Consider the following 17,083-nt stretch of genomic DNA (forward strand, 5'->3'; position numbering starts at 1 on the left):
TCTCTCTCTCCTGCTCTCTCCCTCTCCTGCTCTCTCTCTCTCCTGCTCTCTCTCCCCTGCTCTCTCTCTCTCCCTGCTCTCTCTCTCCCCTGCTCTCTCTCTCTCTCCTGCTCTCTCTCTCTCCTGCTCTCTCTCTCTCTCTGCTCTCTCTCTCTCCTGCTCTCTCTCTCCTGCTCTCTCTCTCCTGCTCACTCTCTCTCCTGCTCTCTCTCTCTCTCTGCTCTCTCCCTCTCCTGCTCTCTCTCCCCTGCTCTCTCTCCCCGCTCTCTCTCTCTCTCCTGCTCTCTCTCACCTGCTCACTCTCTCTCCTGCTCTCTCTCTCTCCTGCTCTCTCTCTCTCCCTCTCCTGCTCTCTCTCCCCTGCTCTCTCTCCCCTGCTCTCTCTCCCCTGCTCTCTCTCTCCCCTGCTCTCTCTCTCCCCTGCTCTCTCTCTCTCCTGCTCTCTCCCCTGCTCTCTCTCTCTCCCCTTCTCTCTGTCCCCTTCTCTCTCTCCCCTGCTCTCTCTCTCCCCTGCTTTCTCTCCCCTTCTCTCTCTTCCCTTCTCTCTCCCCTGCTCTCTCTCCCTCCTGCTCTCTCCCCTGCTCTCTCTCTCTCCCCTTCTCTCTGTCCCCTTCTCTCTCCTGCTCTCTCTCTTTCCCGCTCTCTCTCTCCTGCTTACTCTCTCCTCTCTCTCTCTCTCCTCCGCTCTCTCTCCTCCGCTCTCTCTCCTGCGTTCTCTCTCTCCTGCGCGCTCTCTCTCTCCTGTGCTCTCTCTCTCCTGCGCTTTCCCTCTCCTGCTCTCTCTCTCTCCGCTTTCCCTCTCCTGCTCTCTCTCTTTCTCCTGCGCTCTCTTTCTCCTGCTCTCTCTTTCTCCTGCTCTCTCTCTTTCTCCTGCTCTCTCTCTTTCTCCTGCGCTCTCTTTCTCCTGCTCTCTCTCGCTCCTGTGCTCTCTCTCTCCTGCTCTCTCTCTCCCTGCTCTCCCTCTCTCTCTCCCTGCTCTCCCTCTCTGCCTGCTCTCCCTCTCGCCTTCTCTCTCTCTCTCCTGCTCTCTCTCTCTCTCCTGCTCCCTCTCTCTCCTGCTCTCTCTCTCTCTCCTGCTCTCTCTCTGTCTCTTGCTCTCTCTCCTGCTCTCTCTCTCTCTCCTGTGCTCTCTCTCTCACTGCACTCTCTCTCCTGCGCTTTCTCCTGCGCTCTCTCTCTTCTGCGCTCCCTCTCTCCTGTGCTCTCTCTCTCCTTCTTTCTCTGTATTGCGCTCTCTCTCCTGCACACTCTCTCTCCTGCACTCTCACTCCTGCGCTCTCTCTCCTGCTCTCTCTCTCGCTCCCTGCTCTCTCTCTCTTGCTCTCTCTCTCTCCTGCGCTCTCTCTCCTGCTCTCTCTTGCTTTCTCTCTCTCCCCTTCTCTCTCTCTCCTGCGCTCTATCTCTCCTGCTCTCTCTCTCTCTCCTGCTTTCTCTCTCTCTCCGCTCTCTCTCTCTCCTGCGCTCCCTCTCTCCCCTGCCCTCTCTCTCTCCTGCACTCTCTCTCCTGCTCTCTCTTGCTTTCTCTCTCTCCCCTTCTCTCTCTTCTGCGCTCTATCTCTCCTGCGCTCTCTCTCTCTCCTGCGCTCTCTCTCTCTCTCCTGCGCTCTCTCTCTCTCCTGCGCTCTCTCTCTCTCCTGCGCTCTCTCTCTCTCCCTGCGCTCCCTCTCTCTCGCTGCTCTCTCACTCCCCCTGCTTTCTCTCTCCTTGCTCTCTCTCTCCTGCGCTCTCTCTCTCCTGCGCTCTCTCTCTCTCCTGCGCTATCTCTCTCTCCTGCGCTCTCTCTCTCTCATGCTCTCTCTCTCTCCTGCGCTCTCTCTCTCTCCCTGCTCTCTCTCTCTCCCTGCTCTCTCTCACTCCTCTGCTCTCTCTCCTGCGCTCTCTCTCTCCTGCGCTCTCTCTCTCCTCTCTCTCTCCTGCGTGCTCTCTCTCCTGCGCTCTCTCTCTCTCTCTCTCCCTGCTCTCTCTCTCCCTGCTCTCTCTCTCTCCCTGCTCTCTCTCCTGCACTCTCTCTCTCTCCTGCGCTCTCTCTCCTGCTCTCTCTCTCCTGCGCTCTCTCTCTCTCCCTGCTCTCTCTCTCTCTCCCTGCTCTCTCTCTCCTGCACTCTCTCTCCCTGCGCTCTCTCTCTCTCCCTGCTCTCTCTCTCCTGTGCTCTCTCTCCCTCCTGCACTCTCTCTCTCTCCCTGCGCTCTCTCTCTCTCCCTGCGCTTTCTCTCCTGCTCTCTCTCTGTCTGCGCTCCCTCTGCTCTCTGTCTGTCCTGCTCTCTCTCTCCTGCGCTCTCTCTCGTCTGCTCTCTCTCTCTCCTGCACTCTCTCGCTCCTGCGCACTCTCTCTCCTGCACTCTCTCGCTCCCTGCGCTCTCTCTCTCCTCTGCTCTCTCTCCTGCGCTCTCTCTCTCCTGCTCTCTCTCTCTCCTGCACTCTCTCGCTCCTGCGCTCTCTCTCTCCTGCTCTCTCTCTCTCCTGCACTCTCTCGCTCCTGCGCACTCTCTCTCCTGCGCTCTCTCTCTCTCCCTGCTCGCTCTCTCCCTCTCCTGCTCTCTCGGTCTCTCTGCCTTGTGCAGCTTTTCCAGTGGGTGCAGACTGGCTCTAAGGTAGATCTCCAGAAACCCTGACTGTAGGAAAAGGTTCAGTCTGTCCTCCTAACTCAGTGGACAGCTGTGACTGCGCTGAGTGGCACCTGCACAGTCACATAGTTTGGCAACACACTCTTAGGTTTGAACATAAATAATGGGGCTGTGGGAAGAGTCAGAATCCATGTGCCCATGGATGGGCCACATCAATTTGGTGTCTTCACATCTGTTGACTGGAGAATTGCTAATGTTGTCCCTTTGTTTAAGAAGGGTAGCAGGGATAATCCAGGGAATTATAGACCTGTAAGCTTGACGTCAGTGGTAGGCAAACTGTTGGAGAAGATACTGAGGGACAGGATCTATTCACATTTGGAAGAAAATAGACTTATCAGTGATAGGCAGCATGGTTTTGTGCAGGGAAGGTCATGTCTTACAAACCTAATAGAATTCTTTGAGGAAGTGACAAAGTTAATTGATGAGGGAAGGGCTGTAGATGTCATATACATGGACATTAGTAAGGCGTTTGATAAAGTTTCCCATGGCAGGTTGATGGAAAAAGTGAAGTCATATGGGGTTCAGGGTGTACTAGCTAGATGGATAAAGAACTGGCTGGGCAACAGGAGACAGAGAGTAGTGGTGGAAGGGAGTGTCTCAAAATGGAGAAGGGTGACTAGTGGTGTTCCACAGGGATCCGTGCTCTGACCAGTGTTGTTTGTGATCTACATAAATGACCTGGAGGAAGGTATAGGTGGTCTGATGAGTAAGTTTGCAGATGATACTAAGATTGGTGGAGTTGCAGATAGCGAGGAGGACTGTCAGAGAATACAGCAAAATATAGATAGATTGGAGAGTTGGGCAGAGAAATGGCAGATGGAGTTCAATCCAGGCAAATGCGAGGTGATGCATTTTGGAAGATCTAATTCAAGAGCGGACTATATGGTCAATGGAAGGGTCCTGGGGAAAATTGATGTACAGAGAGATCTGGGAGTTCCGGTCCATTGTTCCCTGAAGGTGGCAACGCAGGTCGATAAGTGGTCAAGAAGGCATACAGCATGCTTGCCTTCATCGGACGGGGTATTGAGTACAAGAGTCGGCAGGTCATGTTACAGTTGTATAGGACTTTGGTTAGGCCACATTTGGAATACTGCGTGCAGTTCTGGTCGCCACATTACCAGAAGGATGTGGATGCCTTGGAGAAGGTGCAGAGGAGGTTCACCAGGATGTTGCCTGGTATGGAAGGTGCTAGCTATGAAGAAAGGTTGAGTAGATTAGGATTGTTTTCGTTGGAAAGACGGAGGTTGAGGGGTACTTGATTGAGGTCTACAAAATTATGAGAGGTATGGACAGGGTGGATAGCAACAAGCTTTTTCCAAGAGTGGGGGTATCAGTTACAAGAGGTCACGATTTCAAGGTAAGAGGGGGAAAGTTTAAGGGAGATGTGCGTGGAAAGTTTTTTACGCAGAGGGTGGTGGGTGCCTGGAATGTTTTGCCAGCGGAGGTGGTAGAGGCGGGCACGATAGCATCATTTAAGATGCATCTAGACAGATATATGAACGGGCGGGGAAATGAGAGAAGTAGACCTTGGAAAATAGGCGACAGGTTTAGATAAAGGATCTGGATCGGAGCAGGCTGGGAGGGCCGAAGGGCCTGTTCCTGTGCTGTAATTTTCTTTGTTCTTTGTTCTTTGAATAGCAAGATCTGATTACGACGATTGGAGAGACAGCGGCGCTCGGAGCAGCTGGTATTATATTCTGGGGAGATGCAGATTACAGTAACAGTAAGGTAAATATCAACCTTTTGCTGACCTGACATTCTGCTTAATATCTTTACAAATGTTAGCTTCCACCTTTTTATTTGACTTGTTCACAGGATTTGGGCCCTCGAACTCTAACTTTATATCCTCTGGCCTATCAGCTGTCTTTGCTCAATTATATGTTTTTTCTTTAAGTTTGATGTGGTCTTTAACTTTTTTATTTAAGCTCTGCTGACGGGTGTGTTTCTCTGTTGCAATGTGCCTCTTGTGTATTTTGAAATATCCCTTCAAATATCTGTCACTGTTACTCTCTTGACCAATTCTTTAACCTCATTTGCCTGTTTCCTTGAGCTAGCTCTACTTTAGTTTAAAACATTTGTTCTGGACCCATTCTGCTCTCTGTCAAACTGAATATAAAATTCAATCATATTGTGATCACTGCTACCTCAGGGTGCCTCTGCTATGAGATTGTTGATTGATTCTATCTCATTGCACAATATCAGGTCTAGTACAACCTGCCCTCTGCTGAGCTGCAGAACGTGTTGTTCTGAGAAACTATCACAAAAACATTCTCTGAACTCCTCATCTACGCTACCTTTGCCCATCTGATTTTTCCAATCTCTGCGGAGATTGAAATCCCCCTTGATTAACTCTGTTTCACACTCTGTCCTGCTGTGTGGCCACAATTCAGGGGCCTGTACGCCCCTCCCACAAGTCACTTCCTGCCATTAACATTTCCCATCTTCCCCAAACTGCTTCTACATCCTGGTTTCCTGAATTTAGAATCTCGCTCTAATGTGTTAATACCATCATTAATTAACAGAGCCACCACTCCACCTTTCCATTACTTCCTGTCCTTCCTAATATTCAGCCCCATTCCATGTCACCCTGTAACCAGGGCCGGGATTCTCCCCTACCCGGCTGGGTGGGGGGTTTCCGGCGTGATGGAGTGGCGCCAACCACTCCGGCGTCGGGCCGCCCCAGAGGTGCGGAAGTCTCCACACCTTTAGGGGCCAAGCCCTAACATTGAGGGGCTAGGCCCGCGCCGGAGTGGTTGGCGCTCCGCCGGCTGGCGGGAAGGCCTTTGGCGCCACACCAACCGGGGCCGAAGGGACTTCGCCGGCCGGCGTAAGTCCGCGCATGCGCAGGAACATCAGTGGCTGCTGACGTCATCCCCGCGCATGCACAGGGGAGGGGGTCACTTCCGCCTCCGCCATGGTGAAGGTGGAAGGAAAAGAGTGCCCCCACGGCACAGGCCCGCCTGCCGATCGGTGGGCCCCGATCGCAGGCCAGGCCACCGTGGGGAAACCCCCCGGGGCCAGATTGCCCCGCCCCAGGACCCCGGAGCCCGCCCGCGCCGCCTGCTCCCGCCGGTAAAGTAGGTGGTTTGATCTACGCGGCGGGAGAGGCTTGACAGCGGCGGGACTTCGGCCCATCGCGGGCCGGAGAATCGCCACGGGGGGCTCGCTGACCGGCGCGGACCGATTCCCGCCCTCGCCGAATCTCCGGTGCCGGAGAATTCCGGACACGGCGGGGGGGAGGGGGGGCGGAGAATCCAGCCCCAGGTCTCTGGAATGGCTATCAGATCATATTTATTTATTGCTATCAGTTCATGTTTTATTTCAAATGCTTTGTGCATTCAGATACTCAGCTTTTAGTCTTGTCCTTTTATTATTTTTGTAATCTCAAGCTTTTACTGCTATTTAACTCTTCGATTTGTACTCTATACATTCCTGTTTAGCTTTTCCCACATTAATACCGTTCTCTCTTGCCTGGTCTCTAATCTTTGAGTGACCACAGCTTTCCATTTGTTTTAATGTGAGAAGTGTAGCAGGTAAGGCAGATGAACTTAGGGCTTGGATTAGTACCTGGGAATATGATGCTATTGGTATTACTGAGACTTGGTTGAGGGAAGGACAAGATTGGCAACTGAATATCCCAGGGTATAGATGCTTCAGGAGGGATAGAGAGGGAGGTAAAAGGGGTGGAGGAGTTGCATTACTGGTCAGAGATGATATCACAGCTGTGATTAAGGAGGGCACGATGGAGGATTCAAGCACTGAGGCAATATGGATAGAGCTAAGAAATAGGAAGGGTGCAGTAACATTGTTGGGACTTTACTACAGGCCTCCCAAAAGTGAGCGTGAAGTAGAGGTACAAATATGTAGACAGATTATAGAAAAATGTAGGAGCAATAGGGTGGTCGTGATGGGAGATTTTAACTTCCCCAACATCGAATGGGATTCGTGTAGTGTTGGAGGCGTAGATGGAGCAGAATTTGTAAGGAGCATCCAGGAGGGTTTTCTAGAGCAGTATGTAAATAGTCCAACTCGGGAAGGGGCCATACTGGACCTGGCGTTGGGGAATGATCCCGGCCAGGTGGTTGAAGTTTCAGTCGGTGATTACTTTGGGAATAGCGATCACAATTCCGTAAGTTTTAGAATACTCATGGACAAAGACAAGAGTGGCCCTAAAGGAAGAGTGCTAAATTGGGGAAAGGCAGAGTATAACAAAATTCGGCAGGAGCTAGGGAATGTGGATTGGGAGCAGCTGTTTAAGGGTAAATCCACATTTGAAATGTGGGAGTCTTTTAAGGAAAGATTGATTAGAGTGCAGGACAGACATGTTCCTGTGAAAATGAGGGATAGAAATGGCAAGATTAGGGAAGCATGGATGACGGGTGGAATTGTGAGACTAGCTAAAATGCAAAAGGAAGCATACATAAGATCGAGGCGACTTAACACTGATGAAGCTTTAGAGGAATATCGGGAATGTAGGACAAATCTCAAACGCGCAATAAAGAGGGCTAAAAGGGGTCATGAAATATCTTTGGCTAACAGGGTTAAGGAAAATCCCAAAGCCTTTTATTCGTATATAAGGAGCAAGAGGGTAACTAGAGAAAGGATTGGCCCACTCAAAGACAAAAGAGGGAATTTATGCGTGGACTCAGTGGAAATGGGTGAGATTCTTAATGAGTACTTTGCATCGGTATTCACCAAGGAGAGGGACAAGACGGATGTTGAGGCTAGGGATGGATGTTTAAATACTCTAGGTCAAGTCGGCATAAGGAAGGGGGAAGTTTTGGGTATTCTAAAAGGCATTAAGGTGGACATGTCCCCGGTCCGGATGGGATCTATCCCAGGTTACTGAGGGAAGAGAGTGGTAGGTCTGTGGAATTCATTGCCACAGAGGGCGGTGGAGGCCGGGACATTGAGTGTCTTTAAGACAGAAATTGATAAATTCTTGATTTCTCGAGGAATTAAGGGCTATGGGGAGAGAGTGGGTAAATGGAGTTGAAATTAACCATGATTGAATGGTGGAGTGGACTCGATGGGCCGAATGGCCTTACTTCCACTCCTATGTCTTATGGTCTTATGGAAGCGAGGAACGAAATAGCTGGGGCCTTAACAGATATCTTTGCAGCATCCTTGAGCACGGGTGAGGTCCCGGAAGACTGGATAATTGCTAATGTTGTCCCTTTGTTTAAGAAGGGTAGCAGGGATAATCCAGGGAATTATAGACCTGTGATCTTGATGTCAGTGGTAGGCAAACTGTTGGAGAAGATACTGAGGGATAGGATCTATTCACATCTGGATGAAAATAGACTTATCAGTGATAGGCAGCATGGTTTTGTGCAGGGAAGGTCATATCTTACAAACCTAATAGAATTCTTTGAGGAAGTGACAAAGTTAATTGATGAGGGAAGGGCTGTAGATGTCATATACATGGACTTTAGTAAGGCGTTTGATAAGGTTTCCCATGGCAGGTTGATGGAAAAAGTGAAGTCGTATGGGGTTCAGGGTGTACTAGCTAGATGGATAAAGAACTGGCTGGGCAACAGGAGACAGAGAGTAGTGGTGGAAGGGAGTGTCTCAAAATGGAGAAGGGTGACTAGTGGTGTTCCACAGGGATCCATGCTCGGACCTCTGTTGTTTGTGATCTACATAAATGACCTGGAGGAAGGTATAGGTGGTCTGATTAGCAAGTTTGCAGATGATACTAAGATTGGTGGAGTTGCAGATAGCGAGGAGGACTGTCAGAGAATACAACAAAATATAGCTAGATTGGAGAGTTGGGCAGAGAAATGGCAGATGGAGTTCAATCCAGGCAAATGCGAGGTGATGCATTTTGGAAGATCAAATTCAAGAGCGGACTACACGGTCAATGGAAGAGTCCTGGGGAAAATTGACGTACAGAGAGATCTTGGAGTTCAGGTCCATTGTACCCTGAAGGTGGCAACGCAGGTGGATAGAGTGGTCAAGAAGGCATACAGCATGCTTGCCTTCATCGGATGGGGTATTGAATACAAGAGTTGGCAAGTCATGTTCCAGTTGTATAGGACTTTGGTTAGGCCACATTTGGAATACTGCATGCAGTTCTGGTCGCCACATTACCAGAAGGATGTGGATGCTTTGGAGAGGGTGCAGAGGAGGTTCACCAGGATGTTGCCTGGTATGGAGGGTGCTAGCTATGAAGAAAGGTTGAGTAGATTAGGATTGTTTTAGTTGGAAAGACGGAGGTTGAGGGGGGACCTGATTGAGGTCTACAAAATTATGAGAGGTATGGACAGGGTGGACAGTAACAAGAGTGGGGGTGTCAGTTACAAGAGGTCACGATATCAAGGTGAGAGGGGGAAAGTTTAAGGGAGATGTGCGTGGAAAGTTTTTTACGCAGAGGGTGGTGGGTGCCTGGAACGCTTTACCAGCGGAGGTGGTAGAGGCGGGCACGATAGCATCATTTAAGATGCATCTGGACAGATATATGAACGGGCGGGAACAGAGGGAAGTAGATCCTTGGAAAATAGGGGACAGGTTTAGATAAAGGATCTGGATCGGTGCAGGCTGGGAGGGCCGAAGGGCCTGTTCCTGTGCTGTAATCTTCTTTGTTCTTTGTTCAAATTTGACCCCTTGCCCCTATTATTTGGTTTAAAACCCTCTCCACTCTCCAGAACATCAGGCCCAGCACAGGTCAGCTGGGACACCTCACTTTCCCCAGTCCTGCAGCCAAAGCCCCATTTCCACCAACCTTTGAGCCATTCACACATTCATCTCTTTCATCTTGTTTGCTCTTTGTTTATCTGCACATGGCTCATGTCAGAGATTATTACCTGTGATGTTTTGCTTAATGTGGTGTGTGCTCCTTATACTGTCGGTGCAGAACTTCCTTCCTCATTCCACCTACATTGTCGGTATTTGCAAAGATCATGAAAACGGGATCCTCCCTCTGCCAGTTCCTCTCCAGCCCAGAGCAGATGTCTTGGACCCTGTCACTGGGCAATCAGCACAGTCGCCTGGACTCTGGCTCTTTGCTGCAGAGATCAGTGTCAATCCCCTTATTCTACTGTCCCCATTACCACTACATTCCTTTTGCTCCTCCCATTTGGGGCTCCTGTACCGTATTATGATGGAAGGGAGGTCATTGATAAATCAGCTGAAGATGGTTGGGCCGAGGGCACTACCCTGAGGAAGTCCTGCAGTGATGTCCTGGAACTGAGATGATTGACCTCCAACCATCACAACCATCTCCCTTTGTGCCGGGTCTGACTCCAACCAGCCGAGAGTTTCCCCCTGATTCCCATTGGCTCCAGTTTCGCTCGGGCTCCTTGATGCTATACTCGGTCAAATGCTGCCTTGATGTCAGGGCAGTCACTCTCACCTCCCCTCTGGCCTTCAGCTCTTTTGTCCATGTTTGAACCAAGGCTGTAATGAGGTCAGGAGCTGAGTGACCCTGGGCGGAACCCACACTGAGTGTCCGTGAGCAGGTTATTGCTGAGTAAGTGCAGCTTGACAGCGCTGTTGATGACTATTTCAATCACTTTGCTGATGATGGAGAGCAGGCTGATAGGGTGGTAATTGGCTGGGTTGGATTTGTCCTGATTCTTGTGTACAGGACACACCTGGGCAAGTTCCCACATTGCCGGGTAGATGCCAGTGTTGTAGTTGTACTGGAACAGCTTGGCTAGGGGTGCGGCAAGTTCTGGAGCACAGGTCTTCAGTATTATTGCCGTGATATTGTCAGGGCTCAGAGCAGGGGTGGGCAAACTACGGCCCGCGGGCCGCATGCGGCCCGCCAAAGGTATTTCTGCGGCCCACCAAGTCATTAAAAAAAAAAAAAAAATTTTTTTTATTTAAAAAAAATTTTTTTTTTTTAAGGTTAATGGGGGTGGGGGGCTGTTGGGTTACTCACTGGTATAGGGTGGATACGTTGACTTGAGTAGGGTGATCATTGCTCGGCACAACGTCGAGGGCCGAAGGGCCTGTTCTGTGCTGTACTGTTCTATGTTCTATATGAGGCGCCCAGAATCATAACCGGGTGAAGTAATTATTTTACTTAATATACTATGCGGCCCTTTGTGAATTGTGAATTTCTGAATGTGGCCCTTGCACGGAAAAGTTTGCCCACCCCTGGCCCAGAGCCTTTGCAATATCCAGTGTCTTCAGCCATTTCTTGATACCATATGGAGTGAATCGTCTTGGCTGAAGACTGACATCTGTGATACTGGGGCCCTCCGGAGGAGACCGAGATGGATCATCCACTCGGCACTTCTGGGTGAAGATTGTTGCGAATGCCTCAGCCTTGTCTTTTGCACAGATGTGCTGGGCTCCTCCATCACTGAGGATGGGGATAATTGTGGAGCCGCCTCCTCCACTGAGTTGTTTAATTGTCCACCGCCATTCACGGCTGGATGTGGCAGGACTGCAGAGCTTAGATCTGATGTATTTATTGTGGAATTGCTTAGCTCTGTCTATTACTTGCTGCTTATGCTGTTTGACACAAAAGTAGTCCTGTGTTGTAGCTTCACCAGGTGACACCTCATTTTTCAGTATGCCTGATGTTGCTCCTGGCATGCTCTCCTGCCCTCTTCATTGAACCAGGGTTGATCCCCTGGCTGGGTGGTAATGGTAGAGTGGGGGATATGCCGGGCCTTGAGGTTACAGATTGTGGTTGAACACAATTCTGCTGCTGCTGATGGCTGCAGAGCCTCATAGATGCCCAGTCTTGAGTTGCTATATCTGTTCAAAGTCTGTCCCATTTAGCAGGGTGGTAGTGCCACACAACAAGGAGGGTATCCTCAATGTGAAGATGGGACTTTGTCTCCACAAGGACTGTGCGGTGGTCACTTCTCCCAATACTGTCATAGACAGATACATCTGCAGCAGGCAGGTTGGTGAGGATGAGGTCAAGTATGTTTTTCCCTCTTGTTGGTTCCCTCACCACCTGCTTCAGACCCAGTCTAGCAGCTATTGTCCTTTAGGACTCGGTAGCTCAGTCTGTGGTGGTACTACTGAGCCACTCTTGGTGATGGTCATTGAAGTCCCCCCCCCCAGAGCATATACTGAGCCCTTGCCACCCTCAGTGCTTCCTCCAAGTGCTGTTCAACATGGAGTACTGATTTGTCAGCTGATAGTGGCCGGTACATGGAATCTGCAGAAGGTTTCCTTGCCAATGTTTAACCTGGAGCCCTGAGACTTCATGGGGTCCAGAGTCGATGTTGGGGAATCCCAGGGCATCTCCCTCCCGACTGGATCCCACTGTGCCACCACCTCTGCTGGGTCTGTCCTGCCAGTGAGACAGGACATACCCAGGAATGGTGATAGTGGTATCTGGGACATTGTAAGGTATGATTCTGTGAGTGTGACTATGTCAGGCTGTTGCTCTCCCAACTCTCAGGACGTTGCAGGGTCGGCAGGGCTGGGGGGGCAGGGCTGGGGGGCAGGGCTGGGGGGGGCAGGGCTGGGGGGGCAGGGCTGGGGGGGCAGGGCTGGGGGGGGCTGGGGGGGGCAGGGCTGGGGGGGCAGGGCTGGGGGGGGCTGGGGGGGCAGGGGGGGGGGGCTGGGGGGGCAGGGCTGGGGGGCTGGGGGGCAGGGCTGGGGGGCAGGGTGGGCAGGGCTGGGGGGGGCAGGGCTGGGGGGCAGGGTCGACAGGGCTGGGGGGCATGGCTGGGGGGGGCAGGGCTGGGGGGGCAGGGCTGGGGGGCAGGGCTGGGGGGCAGTGCTGGGGGGCAGGGCTGGGGGGGGGCAGGGCTAGGGGGGCAGGGCTGGGGGGGCAGGGCTGGGGGGGCAGGGCTGGGGGGCAGGGTCGACAGGGCTGGGGGGCATGGCTGGGGGGGGCAGGGCTGGGGGGGCAGGGCTGGGGGGCAGGGCTGGGGGGCAGTGCTGGGGGGCAGGGCTGGGGGGGCAGGGCTAGGGGGCAGGGTCGGCAGGGCTGGGGGGCAGGGCTGGGGGGGCAGGGCTGGGGGGCAGGGTCGGCAGGGCTGGGGGGCAGGGCTGGGGGGGCAGGGCTGGGGGGCAGTGCTGGGGCAGGGTGGGCAGGGCTGGGGGGGCAGGGCTGGGGGGCAGGGTGGGCAGGGCTGGGGGGCAGGGCTGGGGGGGGCAGGGCTAGGGGGGCAGGGTGGGCAGGGCTGGGGGCAGGGTGGGCAGGGCTGGGGGGCAGGGCTGGGGGGGGCAGGGCTGGGTGGGCAGGGTGGGCAGTGCTGGGGGGCAGGGCTGGGGGGGGCAGGGCTGGGGTGGGCAGGGCTGGGGTGGGCAGGGCTGGGTTTGCCGTTTCCGATGCTGGGTGGTCCGTCCCGTTTCATTCCTTTTTGTTGTGCCTTTTCGTAGCGGCTAAATACAGCTGAGTGTCTTGCTCGGCCTTTTCAGACCCACATTACAGTCACATGTAGGCCAGACCGGGTAAGGGTGGCAGATTTCCTTCCCTAAAGAACATTATTGAACCAGGTGGGTTTTCACGACAATGGTTTCACGGTCATCATTAGACTTTTACCAGATATTTTATTGAGTTTAAATTCCACCACCTGCTGTGGTGGGATTGGAACCCGGGTCCCCAGGTCATGATCCTGGGTCTCTGGGTTACTACTCCAGCAATAATACCACCACCGCCTCCCCAGCTCAATAGCCCAATCCCACCTTCCCCCCATATCATTTGATCCCCTTCACCCTCAGAGCTATATCTAAAAGTTTAAGGGAGATGTGCGTGGAAAGTTTTTTACGCAGAGGGTGGTGGGTGCCTGGAACGCTTTACCAGCGGAGGTGGTAGAGGTGGGCACGATAGCATCATTTAAGATGCATCTAGACAGATATATGAACGGGTGGGGAACAGAGAGAAGTAGATCCTTGGAAAATAGGTGACAGGTTTAGATAAAGGATCTGGATCGGTGCAGGCTGGGAGGGCCGAAGGGCCTGTTCCTGTGCTGTAATTTTCTTTGTTCTTTGTTCATTCTTTTGAACTCCAGCAAAAACAATCCTAAGCGAATCAGTTTCTCCTCATACATCAGTCCCACCATCCCAAAAATCAGTCTGGGACCCCTTCGCTGCTCTCCCTCCAGAGTAAGTACGTCCTTCCTCAGATAAGGAGACCAAAACAGCTCACAATGTTCCAGGTATTGTTATCACAATTTTCAAATATCTCAATAAAATATTATTTTAAAAAAAACAATATTCCAGGTGTGGCCTCACCAAGGCACTGTACAATTGCAGCAACACATCCCAGCTTCTATACTCGAAACCTCTCACTATGAAGGCCAACATACCATTATCCTTCTTTGCCGCCTGCTGCCCCTGCATGCTTACCTTCAGCGAATGGTGCACAAGGACACCCAGGTCCCGCTGCACACTCCCCTCTCCCAATTTATGGCCATTCAGATAATAGTCTGCCTCTTTGTTTTTGCTACCAAAGTGGATAACCTCGCATTTCTCCAATTTATACTGCATCTGCCACTCATTCGTAAAAATCACATTGAAGGATCTCTGCATCCTCCTCACAGCTCACCCTCCCACCCAACTTTGTGTCCTCTGTAAATTCGGAGATATAACATTTTGTTCCCTCCTGTAAATCATTAATATATATTGTGAATAGCTGGGGTCCCAGCACCGATCCCTGCCGTACCCCACTAGCTGGGGTCCCAGCACCGATCCCTGCCGTACCCCACTAGCTGGGATCCCAGCACCGATCCCTGCCGTACCCCACTAGCTGGGGGTCCCAGCATCGATCCCTGCCGTACCCCACTAGCTGGGGTCCCAGCACCGATCCCTGTGATACCCCACTAGCTGGGATCCCAGCACCGATCCCTGCCGTACCCCACTAGCTGGGGGTCCCAGCATCGATCCCTGCCGTACCTCACTAGCTGGGATCCCAGCACCGATCCCTGCCGTACCCCACTAGCTGGGGTCCCAGCACCGATCCCTGTGATACCCCACTAGCTGGGGACCCAGCACCGATCCCTGCCGTACCCCACTAGCTGGGGTCCCAGCACCGATCCCTGCCGTACCCCACTAGCTGGGGTCCCAGCACCGATCCCTGCCGTACCCCACTAGCTGGGGTCCCAGCACCGATCCCTGCCGTACCCCACTAGCTGGGGTCCCAGCACCGATCCCTGCCGTACCCCACTAGCTGGGATCCCAGCACCGATCCCTGCCGTACCCCACTAGCTGGGGTCCCAGCACCGATCCCTGCCGTACCCCAGTAGCTGGGGGTCCCAGCACCGATCCCTGCCGTACCCCACTAGCTGGGGTCCCAGCACCGATCCCTGTGATACCCCACTAGCTGGGGGTCCCAGCACCGATCCCTGCCGTACCCCACTAGCTGGGGTCCCAGCACCGATCCCTATGGTACCCCACTAGCTGGGGTCCCAGCACCGATCCCTGCGATACCCCACTAGCTGGGGTCCCAGCACCGATCCCTGCCGTACCCCACTAGCTGGGGTCCCAGGACCGATCCCTGCCGTACCCCACTAGCTGGGGTCCCAGCACCGATCCCTGCCGTACCCCACTAGCTGGGGTCCCAGCACCGATCCCTGCCGTACCCCACTAGCTGGGTTCCCAGCACCGATCCCTGCCGTACCCCACTAGCTGGAGTCCCAGCACCGATCCCTGCCGTACCCCACTAGCTGGGGTCCCAGCACCGATCCCTGCCGTACCCCACTAGCTGGGTTCCCAGCACCGATCCCTGCCGTACCCCAATAGCTGGAGTCCCAGCACCGATCCCTGCCGTACCCCACTAGCTGGGGTCCCAGGACCGATCCCTGCCGTACCCCACTAGCTGGGGTCCCAGCACCGATCCCTGCCGTACCCCACTAGCTGGGGTCCCAGCACCGATCCCTGCCGTACCCCACTAGCTGGGTTCCCAGCACCGATCCCTGCCGTACCCCACTAGCTGGAGTCCCAGCACCGATCCCTGCCGTACCCCACTAGCTGGGGTCCCAGCACCGATCCCTGCCGTACCCCACTAGCTGGGTTCCCAGCACCGATCCCTGCCGTACCCCAATAGCTGGAGTCCCAGCACCGATCCCTGCCGTACCCCACTAACTGGGGTCCCAGCACCGATCACTGTGATACCCACAATTTACTGACTGCCAATTTGAAAAAGACCCATTAATTCCTACTCTTTGTTTTCTGTCTGCCAACCAGTTTTCTACCCATAGGGTCAGACAGCACATAAAAGACCCTTTGGCCATCAAGTCTGCGCTGGTCACAAACAAGCACCTAAACTAGTCCTATTTTCTAGCACTGGGCCCATGGTCTTGCGGATTGATCCTGATTGGTTTGGTTCTGAATGACATAAATCCTTTTCTCTTTTGTCCTTTAGGATCGCTGCAAGATGCTGAAGAATTATCTAGAAGATGATTTTGGTGGTTATGTCCTCAATGTGACCAGAGCCACACAGTTGTGCAGCCAGGCCCTGTGTGAGGGGCATGGTCGGTGTGAGCGGAGGGACAGTCAATCTGACGCTTACCTCCACCTCAATGCAGACAGCTTCCAAATCCAGAGGAAAAATGTGAGTGGAGGGACTGAGCTGGTGCTCACAGGAGCTCTGGGAAAGAGAGACATCAGCCAGTTCCAGGAGGGGTTTCGGTGCCGATGCTTTCAGGGTTGGGAAGGTCAACGTTGCAACATTAAGACAAGTGGAGCCCATCAGATTCTGCCTCCTGTTCCCGCCCTCCTCCTAATGCTGCTACTGTCTCTGACAATCTGACAACCAAAACCTTCCACCACCTTCAACCCAGTATTGACCTTTTCTTTCAGATGGGGCTTCCCCCCCTCAAAGTATTTCTGTTGTTCGTTTCAACAAACATCAGTGGAACATTTTAAATGGGAAAATACTTTTAAGATATGAATTGTACAGAGAGACGTGTGTCTGCTTAGCTGATGAAGGGGCAGTGTTTGCACCTCACACTGATATTTATTGAAGCAGCAATGTTGGGTGTGGCCGGAAGCTGGGAGGAGCAGCGACTGCCTCCGTTTTCTCAATCTGCCAAAGTCATTGCTTCCTTATCTTGTGGCTGAAGGGTATTTTTACAAACAAAAGACAAATTCATGTCAGTTCACGGAGACACAATAACCCAGAGAGCAGAGAGCAGACAATCACCCTCCTGTCAGTAGATAGTCTTCAACGGAACCAAAGCTGTAAATTCCTTTTAAAATTCCTTTTTGTACCATGAGGTGTAAAGTTTTGTACATTTCACTCCAATAGAAGCTGACTGTTAGCCAGGGTTACGGCTATTCCCCAATCAGACACAGTATTAGGGAGGGCCTGGGCCGAGGCGCAGGACAGCGGCGGGGGGGGGGGGGGGGGGGGGGGGGGGGTGGAGAGAGGCAAAGGGACACCAACTCCTGTTTGACAATTCCAGAGGCTTCCATCACTGGATTTCTCTCCTTCTTGTGTGTCTGCCATTGAATCACCTGAGACAGCTGCCCCTCCAGTGATCAGCTAGTATTAGGGACGGAGGGGGGGGCTGAGGAATAGAATCATAGAATTTACAGT

At 52.9% G+C, this 17,083-nt stretch overlaps 1 protein-coding gene across 4 annotated transcripts in view; it reads left to right on the plus strand.

Annotated features, from left to right (window-relative positions):
- LOC119973700 (hyaluronidase-2-like) overlaps positions 1-16,755 on the plus strand; it is a 50,576-nt gene extending 33,821 nt beyond the window's left edge. For all 4 annotated transcript variants that reach the window (XM_038812081.1, XM_038812078.1, XM_038812079.1 and 1 more), the window contains 2 exons: positions 4,264-4,353; positions 15,908-16,755. In XM_038812081.1, the coding sequence (XP_038668009.1) occupies positions 4,264-4,353; positions 15,908-16,294 (477 nt within the window). In that variant the 3' untranslated portion in view covers positions 16,295-16,755. The remainder of the gene's footprint in view (positions 1-4,263; positions 4,354-15,907) is intronic.
- Positions 16,756-17,083: the final 328 nt, after the last annotated feature.

The sequence above is a fragment of the Scyliorhinus canicula genome, chromosome 11 (assembly GCF_902713615.1).
Source record: "Scyliorhinus canicula chromosome 11, sScyCan1.1, whole genome shotgun sequence".
Taxonomy (NCBI): Eukaryota; Metazoa; Chordata; class Chondrichthyes; order Carcharhiniformes; family Scyliorhinidae; genus Scyliorhinus; species Scyliorhinus canicula.